Below are 16,549 nucleotides of genomic sequence, written 5' to 3'. Positions count from 1 at the left end.
CCTGAGAAAACAAAAACAGAAACAAAAAAACCCAAGAAAACAAAAACAAAAACAGGGCATCCATGGAATGGGAGAAACTATTTACACAATAACCATCAAATACCCCATGTCTGATGGTATATCTAAGAGAAATAACTGCACTAACAACCACCATAAAAATGATAGTAAGAGAGAGAGAGAAATAGAATGTCTGGTCTAAAGATAGGCATATATCTAAGATATACAAGGTACTGATTGAACTTAACAAGAAAAAAAAATTTAACCCCATCAAAAAAAAATGGGGAAAATAAATATACAAAAATTTTCTCAAGGAAAAAACGCAGTTGGCCGAAATACATGTGAAAAAATGCTCCACATCATGAATTATGAGGGAGATACAAATTGACACAACAATGAGGTACCATCTCATGCCATAGAGACTGGCATACATCACAAAATAACAAGAACAATCAGTGCTGGTGTGGATGTGGGGAGAAATGAACTCTCATTCACTGCTGGTGGAATGCCATGTAGGCCAGCCTTTCTGGAAAACAATATGGGTATTTCTTAAAAAACTGGGCATTGAGCGCCCATATAATCCAGTAATACCACTCCTAGAGATATATACTAGAAGCACAAAAACCACAATACAAGAAATTCCCTCTATACGCCTATATTCATTGCATCACTATTTACAATAGCCCAACAATAGACGAGTGGCTAAAGAAACTGTGGCACATCTACACAATGAAATAATACTATGCAACTGTTAGGGAAAATGAAGTCATGACATTTTTCTATACATTAATGGGCAGTAAACTCTTATGCTGATTTAAATAAGACGGAGGAACACAGAATAGTCTCACTCATCTGTGGAATTTAAGAAAAATAAAAGAATATGGTAATAATACTCATAGACAATAGAGATGAGGGCTGGAAGAACCAGTCCATGATATGAAGCTTACCACAAAGAGTGATGAGCACAATTAGAGAAATAACTGCACCAACAACTACCATAAAAATGGTAGTGAGAGAGAGAAATAGAATGTCTGGTCTAAAGATAGGCAAAGGGTCTGTCTTTGGTGGAGGAGGGAAATGGGGAGCAGTGGTGGTAGAAAAGTTATGCTGGTGAAAGGTGGTGTATATTCAATGACTAAAACCCAACTTTGAACATTTCTGTAACCATGGTGCTTAAAGAGAAGAAAGAAAGAAAGAAAGAAAGAAGAAAGAAAGAAAGAAAGAAAGAAAGAAAGAAAGAAAGAAAGAAAGAAAGAAAGAAAGAAAAAGAAGAAAAAGAAAGAAGAAAGAAAGAAAGAAAGAAAGAAAGAGAAAGAAAGAAAAGAAGAGAAAGAAAAGAAAGAAAGAGAAAAGAAAGAAGAAAAAAAAAAGAAAGAAGAAAGAAAGAAAGAAAAGAAAGAAAAGAAAAAAGAAAGAAAGAAAGAAAGAAAGAAAGAAAGAAAGAAAAAGAAAGAAAGAAAGAAAGAAAGAAAAAGAAAGAAAGAAAGAAAGAAAAGAAAGAAAAGAAAGAAAGAAAGAAAGAAGAAAGAAAGAAAGAAAAAGAAAAAGAAAGAAGAAGAAGAAAGAAAGGAAGAAAGAAAGAAAGAAGAAAGAAAGAAAGAAAGAAAGAAAGAAAGAAAGAAAGAAGAGGAAAAAAAGGAAAGAAAGGAAGGAAAAGAAAGAAAAGAAAGAAAGAGAAAAGAAAGAAAGAAAGAAAGAAAGAAAGAAAGAAAGAAAGAAAGAAAGAAAGAAAGAAAGAAAGGAAGGAAGGAAGGAAGGAAGGAAGGAAGGAAGGAAGAAAGAAAGGAAGGAAGGAAGAAAACTTAAGCACTACTAGAATCAACTCGTAAGTACTCAAAGCCAGTTAGAACCCCTGAGTACTGCTGGGTGTGACTCAAACAAAATAATAACAATGATAATGATGATGATAATGGAACTAAATGAAAAATCTATATAATGCTAGGAAAAAAGAATGTGAGGACAGGTCAAGAAAACAAAACACAAACTCCAAATTAATCTCCCATTTTTCTCTATGGTTGGTTTTATTACACTGAAGTACAGAAAGTTCTTATAAAATTATTAACAATGGGGCCAAAGTGATAGCACAACGAATACAGCATTTGCCTTGCAACCCAGTTTGATCCTTGGCTTCCCGTATGCCCCCCAACCCTGCCAAGAGTGATTTCTGACTGGAGAGCCAGGAGTATCCCCTGAATGCTGACCAGTGTGACCCCCAAACCAAAAGAAATCATTGATGGTGTTTCAAATGACTACACTACAAAGTCAAATACGCGTTATATAATTTTCTAGCACTTAAGAAAAGAGTCGTAATTCTCACTCATCCATATTAACTCTTAAAAGCTAACAGCAACTCCTCTAAACTTAAAGAGGTGCTGATGAAATAGTACAGACTAGTGTGAAAACATGTCTGACAGATGCTACCAATCATGGTTATGCAAAGTAGAGTCTGGAACTCTGTAATGATGGTCACTTAGAAATGGAAACAACTACAAGTACATGTACAAGTCTATGTACGTATACAGTCAGTCATCTTTGCACTATTGGAAGTAGACTTAAGAAGTTGGTATAAGGGCCCAGAGAGATAGCACAGCAGCATTTGCCTTGCAAGCAGCTGATCCAGGACCAAAGGTGGTTGGTTCAAATCCCGGTGTCCCAATACGTCCCCCGTGCCTGCCAGGAGCTATATCTGATCAGACAGCCAGGAGTGACCCCTGAGCACTGCCAGGTGTGGCCCAAAAACCAAAAAAAAAAAAAAAAAAGTTGGTATAAAACACAAATGAAAAAATGCTCAGAGAAGCAAATTTGTTCTGGCAATCTGGCATTCTTTAGTATTCACTTATTTTTTTAATATCAGTCTAACACCAGAAAGAAGACACATGAGTTCATTCATCTCCATAAATGTAGAATAGAAAACATTCTTTTAGGTTTACCATCCATTATCCTTTCATAAAGTCACATACTTTTAGGATATCGAGACCCTTAAATTGTGGGACTAGACAGACAGTACAGCAGGCAGGGTGCTTGCCTGGCACACAGACAATGTTGGGTTCAATCTGAAAACCCCATCTGGTTCCCCAAGGCTCACCAGGAGTGATTTACTGAGGGCAGAGCCAGAAGTAAGTTCTAGCAAACTGAGTATTCCCAACCCCCCCAAAAAGCAAAAGGCAAATAAGCCCTTAAACTGTATATAATATTTGCTTAAATTATAAAGTAGTGGGGCCGGCGAGGTGGCACTAGAGGTAAGGTGTCTGCCTTGCAAGTGCTAGCCAAGGGAGGACTGCAGTTCCATCCCCCGGCATCCCATATGGTCCCCCAAGCCAGGGGCAATATTTGAGCACTTAGCCAGGAGTAACCCCTGAGCATCAAATGGGTGTGGTCGAAAAACCAAAAAAAAAAATTATAAAGTAGTTATAAAATATTTAAATATTGTCCATTTTTCTGGAATTTTTAACTCTTCAAAAAGCTGAACATCACCAGAAAATTTTTATTTCTTTGTAGACTAGCTAGGCTCCTAGAAATTAATGCTAGATGAGAAAAACACAAGATAATACCATATATAGTTTGTAGAGACAAGAAAATTCTATTTTCACTGGTTATTATTTAATTCGATCAATCTTCAGTCCAGGTCTTTAAACAGTATTTAAAATGTTCAGTATTTTCTCCTCAAAACCAACTTAGCCTGTTAATTTCTGCCCCCCCCCCCATTGCACTCAGTGAGAGGCATACCTGTATTCCTGCCAAGGCATGTTGGGCCAGTTTCATATTCTTGGATTCCAAAGCCAACTGGAGAGGCAGCAGGCATTTTTCTCTGGCAAACACAAAAATAAGGACAGCATGTGAGCCTAGCAAAGTTGGCAGAAAAGTGAAACAAGCCTTATGTACACAGACCCTCAAACCATCACCAATCATGAAATTGCACATGGATTAAAAAAAACACACACAGCAAAAATACTCTGTAGAATAGCAGTAGAGCAGTAGAGCAGCTCACCTGTTTACTTAGTATGGGGACAGGAGAAGAAGACACAGGACTCTTAAACACTTGCTCTAGTTTGTTAGTTATCATGTGGCAGGATTTCTTGATACAACTCTTTCCTAAATTAATATCTTATACCAAGGATGAAAGAAATAACAGATGGGGGAGATGACTCTAGAAAATTTGTACAGATTTCTATGCCTTCCGCATACTTCTCCCTCACCTTGATAGTGACTGAATTCTTGCTACTATTCTGCTTCAAGGATTTAAAAACAGAAATTTTACTTACTGCTCAATTTTTCCCTGGCTCAAAGTATTCAATAATCATCTATTCATTTTTGGGGGAGGGCCAATGCTCAGGAATTATAGGATGCAGGGATTAAACTCAGGTTGACCGCATTCAAGGCAAATGTCCTATCTGCTGTACTAACACTCCGCCCTCATCTTTATTTTTAAATGTGCTTTTCAGCCTCCATCAGGTAGGTCAACTTGAACTTTGTGAATAAAAATAAAGTTTCAAAAAAATACATTGAACTAACAACAGCTTTGATCAATGGGGAAGTACTTGGTATCACGCGAGAGATAAAACAAAAACAAACCAACAAAACAAAACCAAAAAGCATGTATGGCAGGGACGGAGCAATATTGTAGAGGGTAAGGCACTTATCTTGCACATGGCTAGTCTGGGTTTGAATCCCAACATCATATCTTTCCTCAGTCTGCTAGGAAGTATTCCTGAGTACAGAGCCAGGAGTAAGCCCTGACGCTAGGTATGGCTTTCAAAACAAATGCATATATATATATATATATATATGCATAGGTATATATATGTACATATACATAGGTATACAAATATGTGTACATATATGTACTTATATGTATACATATATATGCGAGAGAAACTTACTCGGCTATTTTTATGTATTTTTAAAAAGGAAAATGATAAGAACAAACCAAAAAAAGCTACAAAGAGAAACATATCTTTTTATCAGAAACATTTTCAAGTATTTTTAAAAGGACACTGAAAAATGATAAAAATAAACAAACAAAATTACAAAGAGAAACACCTTTTTCTGTCTAAATTATTCAGCAGTAAACCAAGAATTTTAGTCAACCCCTTATTTCCCCATGGAGTTACACTGACATAACAAATGTAACATGACTTAATTGCACCAGGTTCTGACCCCTGCTTGAAGCAGAGCAGTTCCCTTTCTGTCTGTTTTATAGTCTCAGCACTAAAAGAGAGATTCACAGGCTTTCTGGAGTGTACAAGCCACAGAAGAAGATTACAGATTTAGGAAAATCGGTGTCACTATTGTAGAATACGTTGCAACAGAAAATCAATAGTAGCTCATGTTCTTCCTGTCCACCCTGCAATTCTGATATATTACCATGGACTCTACTCATGTGCAGGTCCATGACAAATGACTCTACTCATGTGCAGGTCCATGTCAAAAACAAAAATAAAAACAAATCAATCCTCCACTAATACCAAACACAAAAGAGACGAACACCACTATCAGGAGAACAATCACCATTCCAAATCTTCTTCCCAAGCCTCTCACATCACACTATTATAATACCCACTTTTATATGACAGTTTATTACACTGAAATCATTTTTCATTATAAACTACTTTGACGATGGATAAATTACCCAGCTGTCTGATTTCCTGTTGGGTAGCTATAATCTTGTCTCTATATTGTTATTATTAGCTGATCGCAATTACAGGGAAAACGCTACTGTGTGGTCAATTAAAGAAAAAATAACTGACTTTTCCCATTTTGTTTATTTCATATAATCATAACCAGTTTTGGAGCTGGTAAAAATTAATTGAATGTGTGAGTAGGATTCAAAAGGGAAGTATGGGCCATGAGCACATAGAGTATTAACAGAAGACCTAGAAAGCACCATTTGTAGACACTTGAAACAAATTCCTTCAGACTTAGTCACTGTGAAAGAACTTGAGCAAGTGATTGTTAAAAATTTATACAATTGGGGCCGGACTGATAGCCCAGTGGTAGGGCAATTGCCTTGGACATGGCTGATACAGGACAAACCTGGGTTCAATCCCCAGCGTCCCATATGATCCCCCAAAGCCAGGAGCGATTTCTGAGTGCATAGCCATGAGTAACCCCTGAGCGTCACCAGGTGTGGCCCAAAAAACAAATAAGAAAGATCATACTATCTCTGAGCCTGAAATAGAAAAAGGCTCTACTGAGTAACTGTGTGCTGAAAATGTCACATGTTGCAACTATCACATGTTGCTCACCAAGGGCACCAAACAAGAGTGGGTACCATGTTCCACAGGAAGACCTTTCTGAAGATGCTGAGCATCCCAACTTTTGGGAAACAGCACTCTACTTGCCAACAAACAAGTGCTTTTACACTTCACTCTGCCATCTGAAGTGTTAATCCTGGAAACCTTCAACCCACTCCCACCTACTTCTGAATAGCTATAATTTATATTATAGAGATGAGCCACTTTCTACAATTCCAAGGCAGAATCCATATCAGTCAGAGTCACCAGCAAGAGAACAGGAAGATGGAATTGGTTCAGTTCAAAGTACTGCAAGTTATTTTTCTTGTGGAAAGAACATGAACTGTGGAAAGATCTTGATTTGGATGGAAACCCTAACTATTTAAAATTAACTCAGGTTATAGAGAAAGACAATGGTGTAGTTAGGAGCGGAGGGTTAAAGGGATCCAGTGGACCTGAAGTGGAGGATAAATGGTACTTTGGTGGCAGGTGTGGTATAGTAACATAATTTTGAGATTATGAAGCTGCATACATATTGTGGAATCAGTGTTTGTAAACCAATGTTATTTCAACAAAAAGTTCTTAAAAACTGTGAGGTTTTGGGTGGCACAAGCAATAGGGCATTTGCCTTGCACACACTAATCTAGGACGGACCATGGTTTGATCCCCCTGCGTCCCATTTGGTCTCCCAAGCTAGGAGCAATTTCTGAGTGGATAGCCAGGAATAACAACTGAACATCACTGGGTGTGGTCCAAACCCCCCAAAAAGTGTAAAGTTTCAATCAATATACTTAATTATGTTGGGTCTTATTTCCCCAATCCATTAAAAGGGCTTCTAAAGACAAATCCTGCAATGTTGTAGAAAGGAATACTGATAACAGTTATCAGGGATTCCAACATTTTTCCACAAAAAGACTGAGAATAATAAACATTTTAGGTTTTGTACTAACTAGTTAACTCTGCCACAGTATAAAAAGTCACCAATAATATATAAATCAGTGAGTTAATAAGACTTTATTTCTTTTCTTTTTCTTTTCTTTTTTTTTGGGGGGGGGCCACAAACGGTGACACTCAGGGGTTACTCCTTTCTATGTGCTCATAGGCTTGGGGGACCATATGGAATGCCAGGAATCAAACCACAGTCTATCCTGGATAGGCTAAGTGCAAGGCAAATGCCCTGCTGCTGTGCTATCTCTCTGGCCCCAGTGCGGCTTTATTTTCAAAATCAGGCAGCAGACTAGATTTGACATATAGGGTGTAGTTTGACTCCAATATAGACAAAAATCCAACAAACATTATGGGTTTTCTCATGTAATGAAAAGTTAGACCATCTCAGAGTACCCAGAGTATCCAAAAAGAGTTTTCACAGGATGTGGGCTGTGTCGGATAATCTAAGAAAAATCAATTATAACATCAAAAATCTCTTTTAGGGATTCTGCCATAGATTAGGCAATGGTAAGGGTATGTTCAAGGGTAGGAGGAGAACTGGGGACATTGGAGGCAGGAAGTGTGCATTGATAAAGAGTGTTGGACATTTTATGACTAAAATGCAATCATGAATAACTCTGTGACTGTATCTTACACTTACTGAATAAATGAATTTATTTAATTAAAAAGTCTATTAGAAAGTGCTTTGAGATAGCAATCTGATATTTCAATTGGGTGCTAAATTATGGCACTCCATCAACCCACCATCAATTCAACAAACATGTGAATGCCTAGGATGGACAAGGCTCCATGATGGATATTTAAGAAGATGTAGGAAGAATCAAGACAAGTCTGATACTTTTTTTATTTGTTGGCTAAGAGGAAAAAAAATCAGCAAAGGAAAAAAATATAATTTCTTTATTTGGTCTGTCTCCTTAAAACTGCCCTTCTTCCCTTTGTTTTTTTATTTCTGTTATTTGTTATGTTTTGTTTTCAGTTTCTATCAGTGCTCAGGGATAACTTATTTTTTAATTATTTTATTTTTTAAGACCCTTCACCAGTGCAACATTCTCATCACCAATGTCCCAAGTGTCCCTCCTCCCCACCCCACACCAGCCTGTACTCTAAACAGGTTTTCTACTTCCCTCATATAGTCACATTTTGTTATGATGGTTCTCAGTGTAATTATTTCTGTGGCTGTACCCATCACGCTCTGTGGTAAGCTTCATGTCATGAGCTGAACCTTCCAGTCCTCCTCTATTTTGTCTCTAAAAATCATTACACAAATGTCTTTTATTTTTCTCAAAACCCATAGATGAGTGAGACCATTCTGTGTTTATCTCTCTCCTTCTGACTTATTTCACTCAGCATAATAGATTCCATATACATCCATATATAGGAAAATTTCATGACTTCATCTTTTCTGACGGCTGCATAATATTCCATTGTATATATGTACCACAGTTTCTTTAGCCATTCATCTATTGAGGGACATCTAGGCTGTTTCCAGAGTCTGGCTATTGTAAATAGCGCTGCATTAAATATAGGTGTGAGGAAGGGATTTTTGTATTGTAGTTTTGTGTTGTTAAGGTATATCCCTAGGAGTGGTATAGCTGGATCATATGGGAGCTCAATCTCCAGCTTTTGGAGAAATCTCCATATTGCTTTCTATAAAGGTTGGACTAGATGGCATTCTGACCAGCAGTGAATAAGAGTTCCTTTCTCTCCACATCCCCACCAGCACAGCGTGTTCTCTTTTTTTGTGATGTGTGCCAATCTCTGTGGTGTGAGATGTTACCTCATAGTTTTGATTTGCATCTTCCTGATGATTAGTGATGTGGACCATTTTTCATATGCTTTTTTGGCCATTTGTATTTCTTTTTTGTCAAAGTGTCTGTTCATTTTTTCTCCCCATTTTTTGATGGGGTTAGGTGTTTTTTTTTTTCTTGTAAAGTTCTGTCATTGCCCTGTATATTTTGGATATTAGCCCCTTATCTGATGGGTATTGAGTGAATAGTTTCTCCCACTCAGTGGGTGGCTCTTGTATCCTGTGCACTATTTCCTTTGAGGTTCAGAAGCTTCTCAGCTTAATATAGTCCCATCTGTTTATGTCTGCTTTCACTTGTTTGGAGAGTACAGTTTCCTCTTTAAAGATACCTTTAATCTCAATGTCATGGAGCGTTTCACCTACATATTGTTCTATATACTTTATGGTTTCAGGTCTAATATCTAGGTCTTTAATCAATTTGTATTTTACCTTTGTTCATGGTGTTAGCTGGAGGTCTAAGTTCACCTTTTTTTAATATAATTTTTATTTTGATCATAGTGGCTTACATATTGTTGACAATAATATTTTAGGTACATATTTACATAAAATCAGGGGGGCTTCCCATCCCCAAATTGTCCTCCCTAACCCTCCGTTTTTGTCCTACCTCCCATTTCCTCTTCCCTCACCCTCAGGGCGGCTAGAATATGTGGTCCCCTCTGTATCTAACCTACTACTTAGTAGTCTTGCATCAGTTTGGTCTTGATGCCTCCCTTATTTCCCCCTGTAAGTGGGGGCAGGGCTAGTTAGTTCAAGTTAGTTCAAGTTTTGCCTGAAAAAGAGAAAGTAAATAAACTGGGGTAAGGGTCTAATACCCTGAAAATGGGTAGAATCCTTCTAGAGGTTCTCATCATCAATTTGGGAAGTGCCTTTTTACAAGTGGCTAACCAGTTGTGCCAATACCACTTATTGAAGAGGCCTTTCCTGTTCCATTTAGGATTTCTTGCTCCTTTATCAAAAATTAGGTGATGGTATGTCTGGGGAACATTCTCCGAATACTCAAGCCTATTCCACTGATCTGCGGGTCTGGCTTTATTCCAATACCATGCTGTTTTGATAACTATTGCTTTGTAGTACAGTTTAAAGTTGGGGAAAGTAATATCTCCTATATTCTTTTTCCCATTTTCTTTTTAGCTATTCGTGGGTGTTGATTGTTCCAAGTGAATTTCAGAAGAGGAAATGGAAATCCATACCCTGCTCTTAGATTGGCAGGATAAACATTATTAAAATGACAGGGATTACTTTTTATTCTTACTCCTGGTTCAGTGCTCAGGAATTATTCATGATGGGGCTCATGAACCATATAGGGTGCCGGAAATCAAACTCAGTTTGGCAGTGTATAAATGAAGAACCCAACTACTGTGTTATCTCTCTGGCCTTTCTCCCGCCCCCCCCCCTTTTTTACATTTATATAGACTTCATTGTCTGCCAGAAATAAATATCTGCTGGACACAATTTTACCCCTAATCCATCTGACTCCTACAACCAAGTTCTGTCCTTGGGCTTCAAAAGATCAGAAAAAAAAAAAAAAAGCTGGAATGAATCTTTTACTTAATCTTTAAAATTTATTATAAATACATGGGGCCGGAGTGATGGCACATCAGTAGGGCATTTGCCTTGCATGCGGGTGTCCCAGGTCAGACCTGGGTTTGATCCCTGGTGTCCCATATGGTCCCTCAAGCCAGGAGCAATTTCTGGATACATAGCCAGGAGTAAGCCCTGAGTGTCACTGGGTGTGGCCCAACAAACAAAAAAAATTTTGTTATAAGTACAAAAACTGACAAAAGTCTCTCTTTGCAGAAGAGTGAACAAATCATTTCTTGTCTCCCACCTGGCTCTCCATGGATTCCAATTCAGAGTACCTGAGGCAGAGAGTACTACCCAACATGGCAGAAATGTCAAAACATTCCCTCTTTGCTGAGGGTTTCTTTAAAATGATATTATACCAAAGCCTGGAGCAAAGAGGTAGCTTGTGTGTGAATATATGTGGTATTGGGGGAGGGATGAAGGACAATGATTAATTTTCTGTGTTGCAAGATCTTTTCATCCCTTGGCCCCAGTAGTCTCCGAACCAAATTTCACAAACGTCAGACACTGGTTTCCAAAGAAAATGAACACATGCAGAAATTAATGAAGTTTTTGTGGCAAAATGCATTTTACTGTGATAGCATGAAAACCTCTCTGCATTAAATTTTTATGTTATTTTCATAAAAGAATAACAGGCCTGCTAATTTGGGCTCTGGAAGAATCCATAATGAGATAGAATGCAACACATGTGTGGTCCCCTTTGCACATACTAAATAGGAATAAAAAATTAATCTTTAGATCTTCCTAGGCATTGCCTCCATTGGGAATAAGATATACCAAAAGCCAATATTCAATTATAATAAATGGATAGTTTTATGCACAGGCATGTGCAAATTCACATGTGCCTAATTAAATAATGGCAGCGGTCCCTGGTTTCATGTCCTTACATACCATTACTTCCAGACAAATAATTAGCAGAGTTGCATACACATGAGGCAGCCCTCATCCGGTGACATCATTTCTAGTCATGTCAAGGCAATGGACCTATTTTCTTAAATACTTTGTCATGGTTCGTTGACCAGTTTTATAGGACTGGAAGACAGGAACTGACCAGAGATTAAAACAGTCAAATAGGGAAATAGCTAGGGTTTGTCAAAAGGTGCCAGTCAAAATGTTTAGCACAAATACATTTAAATAAAGATTTAAATATAGACTTAAATATAAATTTAAATATTGATTTAAATAAAAAATTAAGTATAGCTTTAAATAAAATCTGAGTGCTAAGCTGACTCCTTTTGGGTGCCATGCCAGAAGTACAAAGATACCTCGGAATTTTTAGTGAGGATAATTTGGGGGGGGGGATGTTGCACCTGGCGGTACACAGGAGTTACTCCTAGCTCTGCACTCAGAAAACTCCTGCCAGGCTCTCTGTCTCTAGACTCCTCCTCTTAGTTTCTGACAGGGATTCTCGAACTATTGTGCCACTTGAGATATTATTTTGTAGCTTTATGAAGAAAGATGCGTTAATAGTTTGTATTAACTTTGGGATTTTTTAATTGATTAAGCTTTTGCCAGAGCCAATTCTAACAAACTGTGTCCTTGATTATCTTTGTAGTTTAGTAAGATCATTTCAATTTTATTCATATTTTAATAAAATTATTTTTACTCAGTAGGCATTTTTAATTTTTATATCTCACTTAAAATTAGATTCCTTCTTTAGAAAGTATTTTAGACCCATAGGGATAGAGTTGTGACTGATATAAATTTATATTTTTGAAGTAGACTATCTCTTTTACCTTTTTCTTTATACATTTTTAAAAATCCTTTATTAACCGATTAATTGTTTTGGGGGGCCATACCCTTTGGTGCTCAGGGATTACTTCTGGCTCTGCACTCAGAAATCATCCCTGGCAAGATGGGGAACCATATAGGATACCGGGAATCGAACTGGGTCCTTTCTAGGTTGGCTGCATGCAAAGCAAATGCACTACCGCTGTGCTATCTCTCAGGCCCCATATCCACAGGCTTTTAGGGTTATTTTCTTTTTCTTTTTTCTTTTTTTGGTTTTTGGGCCACACCCGGTAATGCTCAGGGGTTACTCCTGGCTATGTGCTCAGAAGTTGCTCCTGGCTTGGGGGACCATATGGAACACCGGGGGATCGAACCACGGTCCGTCCAAGGCTAGCGCAGGCAAGGCAGGCACCTTACCTTTAGCGCCACCGACCGGCCCGAGGGTTATTTTCTTTGGGGGCTTGGGAGGCATGCCCAATGCTGGGTAGGTATTGCTTCTGATTCTGCATACAGGAATCACACTTGCCATATTCTGGGAAACATATGGGATACCAGGGACCAACTCAGGTGAGCTGCATCCAAGGCAAGTGTTTTACCAGCTGTGCTGTATCTCCAGCCCTTTTTTGGGGAGAGAGGCTTTCTAGATCTTTGAGCATGCCTATTGCAATTATTATAAAAATTTCCATTTTATAGAAGTGACAGTATTGTACAATTTGACCTCATAAAAAGAAGCTCTGCTAATGTGACTACTCATACTGCACCTCAAGACTTAAACTATGGTTCACAATAACCTCATTATAAATGACATTTATGAACATAAGACTAAACAGCAGCAAAGAATATAGAACACAGAATCAATATAATTTATATAATCAAAAGCACTCACATGTAAGAAAGCAGATGTTATGTTGATGAGAGGTATTTTGAGATAGTAGTACAAGAGATCTTTTATTCTTTGTGAACTTTCTATTTATTCTTTATAGAAAAATCTCACCACTATATTTGTATCATCTGAACAAAATAGTTTTCAATGTCACAGCATCCCACAAAAATGACCACTATAGATAGCATTCCTCACACTTAGATATAAAGGTGAGTGAATGTGCTTGGGCACAAATGCAATATTAAATATAGAACTTATTCTTCCCAACCAGCCCAATAATTTTTACAGCAATCAGATTTGCCATTACGATGAATACAGAAACACTTCATTTACATTATTGACTTCACTAATCCAAGAGATTAGTTTCTTTCCAGTGGTGGGGTGACAATACCCCAGTAGTGCTCATGTTCAGAGAACACTCCTAACAGTGCTCAAGGCACCACCCTGCTAGTGCTGAAGATCAAATCAGGGTTGGCCACTTGCAAGGCAGGCTCTTCATCTCTATACTATCTCTCTGGCTTTTATGAAAGAATGACTTCAGGAAACTAAGTAGATTAATATATTTTAATTGTAAATAGATTTTATTCTTGTTATTTTAATTGTTAAAAATAGATCACACTGGGGTGGAAAGATAGTGGAGATGGTGGAGCAAAGGTGCCTGCCTTGCAACTAGGCCAACCTGGGCTCAGTCCCTGGCATTGTAATGTGGATCTGTGAATATTGTCAGGAGGATACCTGAGTACGGACCAGGAACAAGCCCTGAGGACCACTGAAGTGGCCCAAAATCCAAACCAACTAACCAAATAAGAAACATTCAAATAAAAATGAACCACAGAAAAAAAGGCATATACAGGTATAATTATATGCATGTATATGTATATAATCTTAAAATCACTTGCTACATTATCATGATAGTATAACAGGTTTTTGTTTTGTTTTGGGGCCAAACTCGGTGACGCTTAGGAGTTACTTCTGGCTCTGCATTCAGAAATCGCTCCTGGCTTGGGGGACCAGATGGGACACCGGGGGATTTAACTGCAGTCCGTCCTAGGTCAGCCACATGCAAGGCAAGCACCCTACTACTATGTCACCGCTCTGGCCCCAGTTTAACAGTTTTGACGTTTTCATCTTAAAAATTTCACTAAATATTCTTGAAATAGTTTGAGACATGCAAGGCTGGAGATGTGGCTCAGTGGCAGAGCACAGGCATCACAGGTGTGTGGTGTCCCAGGCTGATGCTTTTGCATTACAAAAGCAAATAAAAGCCCAAGTACTATACGGACCATTTGTACAGGAGAGTAGATTTTTATGCATTTTGATTTTTTCAGTACTTTATTGCACATGAATGACACATAACATCATGTATGTGTAAAGTATACAACATAACTTACTATTCATATATTAAGAAATAAACCCCCTCCCAAATAAGTTCAGGTTTCAGTGGCTTTTCTAGTGTTTAGGAAGCCCTCACCCTTAGCAATTGTTAAATAGATGTAGCAGTGTTGCAAACTGTATTCACTATCTTCCACATTTCATCCCCAAAACTTATGAATATTTAAAAATAATAGAAGAATTATGGTTTGGATAATTCTACCTGAAATGAGGGTTACTAATATAAATTTGTCTATTATAGGCATAAATTCTAGATAATCACAACAAAAACACTATTTTTTTCTCTGCACAAAAGAAAGATATACGAAATCCTGATTTACCATTGGAGGCTGTTCTGAAGTTCAGGTTTTTTTTTTAACTGCTGAGTATCTTTAAGGGTTATGGGCAGGTCAAACACAATACCTTACACTTAATCCCCGTTTCTGCTCAGGCTAGCAAGGGCTCAGCATATACCGGCTTCATGCTTTCAAGTCTCGTGTCCTCTCTAGCTTCACATGCAGCCACCTTCACCAGTGCTTGTCTTAGCTAGGCTGGCTAGTGGCCTTAAGGCAGGATGAATGCTTCCCTCATCTCCTGACACAGACACAGATAAAAGAATATTTCTTTTTTTTGGGGGGGGTGGGGGCCACACCTGGTGATGCTCAGGGGTAACTCCTAGCTATGCATTCAGAAATTGCTCCTGGCTTGTGGTTTGATCCCCCAACATTCCATTCTAGGTTAGCGTGTGCAAGGCAGATAGATGTTTGCGCCACCACTCTGGCCCCTAAGAATATTTCTTTTTTTGTTTTATTTTGTTGTTGTTTTGTTTTGCTTTGGGGCCATACCCAGTGGTGCTTGGGGTCACTCTTGGCTCTGTACTCATAAATTTCTCCTGGCAGGCTTGGGGGACCACTGGGATGCTGGGGATTGAACCTAGGTCAGCCTGGCCCAACTGCATGCAAGGCTAAAATTCTACTGGCTATGCTATCATTCTGGCCTCCCTAAATATATTTCTTATAAAACTATAAAATTCATGACCTTTACTTGGCATAGAAGCACTTGGCTATTAATGCTCTTAGTGACTTTGCACTGCTAACTAAATTCAAACATAAAGACCAGATCTCTGACAGAAAACACCAGAATTCTATGCTAGCTTTTGACCAATTGTTTGAATCATAACTATAATAAAAGAAATATCATTTACATGACTTCATCTCCTATGGAAAATCAATTTATTGGCTGTTCAAAATGCCTGAAAGGAACTAAAATAGACATACACACAACATTAGTCAGCCATAAAAAAAAAAAAAAAAGCCATGAGGCCGGCGTGGTGGTGCTAGAGGTAAGGTGTCTGCCTTGCCAGCGCTAACCTAAGACGGACCGAGGTTCGATCCCCCGGCATCCCATATGGTCCCCCAAGCCAGGAGCGACTTCTGAGCACATAGCCAGCAGTAACCCCTGACCATTACCGGGTGTGGCCCAAAAACCAAAAAAAAAAAAAAGAGCCATCATTTGTGACATGAGTGAACCTAGAAGACATCATGCTTAAGAGATATAGGTCAGGGGGCAGAAAGATAAATGCCTCAGGACCCCATTCACACAAGAGATCTAGGAAAGTTAAACTCACACAAAGATAAAGGAGTATGGTGTTGAGGAGGGGTCAGGAGGTAAAAAAAAAATTGGTCAGAGGGTACAGACATTCATCTCTAAGATAATTCCATTTTGGGGACTTAATACGTACCGCATGGTGATTATTATCAACACTCAAATTATAACCTTGACATTTTATTTTGTTTATGGCAACACCTGGTGGTGCTCCAGGCTTACTTCTGTCTCTGTAGTCAGGTGACACTCCTTATGGGGCTCAGGGGATTACTGGGATGCTGGGGATCGAATTTGCATTGTGCGCATACAAGGTATGTATTCTACCTGCTGTACTATGGCTCTGGCCCTAGCTTTGAAGTTTCCTGAAAGAGTAGACTTCAAGTGTTCTCA

The 16,549-nt window shown here is 38.4% G+C and overlaps 1 protein-coding gene across 1 annotated transcript in view; it reads right to left on the bottom strand.

Annotated features, from left to right (window-relative positions):
- Window positions 1-16,549, bottom strand: part of ARFGEF3 (ARFGEF family member 3) — a 178,876-nt gene that overhangs the window by 129,596 nt on the left and 32,731 nt on the right. The window contains exon 3 of the mRNA XM_049787998.1: window positions 3,724-3,805. Coding sequence (XP_049643955.1) covers window positions 3,724-3,805 — 82 coding nt within the window. The remainder of the gene's footprint in view (window positions 1-3,723; window positions 3,806-16,549) is intronic.

The sequence above is a fragment of the Suncus etruscus genome, chromosome 15 (assembly GCF_024139225.1).
Source record: "Suncus etruscus isolate mSunEtr1 chromosome 15, mSunEtr1.pri.cur, whole genome shotgun sequence".
NCBI lineage: Eukaryota > Metazoa > Chordata > Mammalia > Eulipotyphla > Soricidae > Suncus > Suncus etruscus.
Note: the sequence above shows the minus strand (reverse complement) of the source record. Positions and strands in the feature narration are given on the sequence as shown.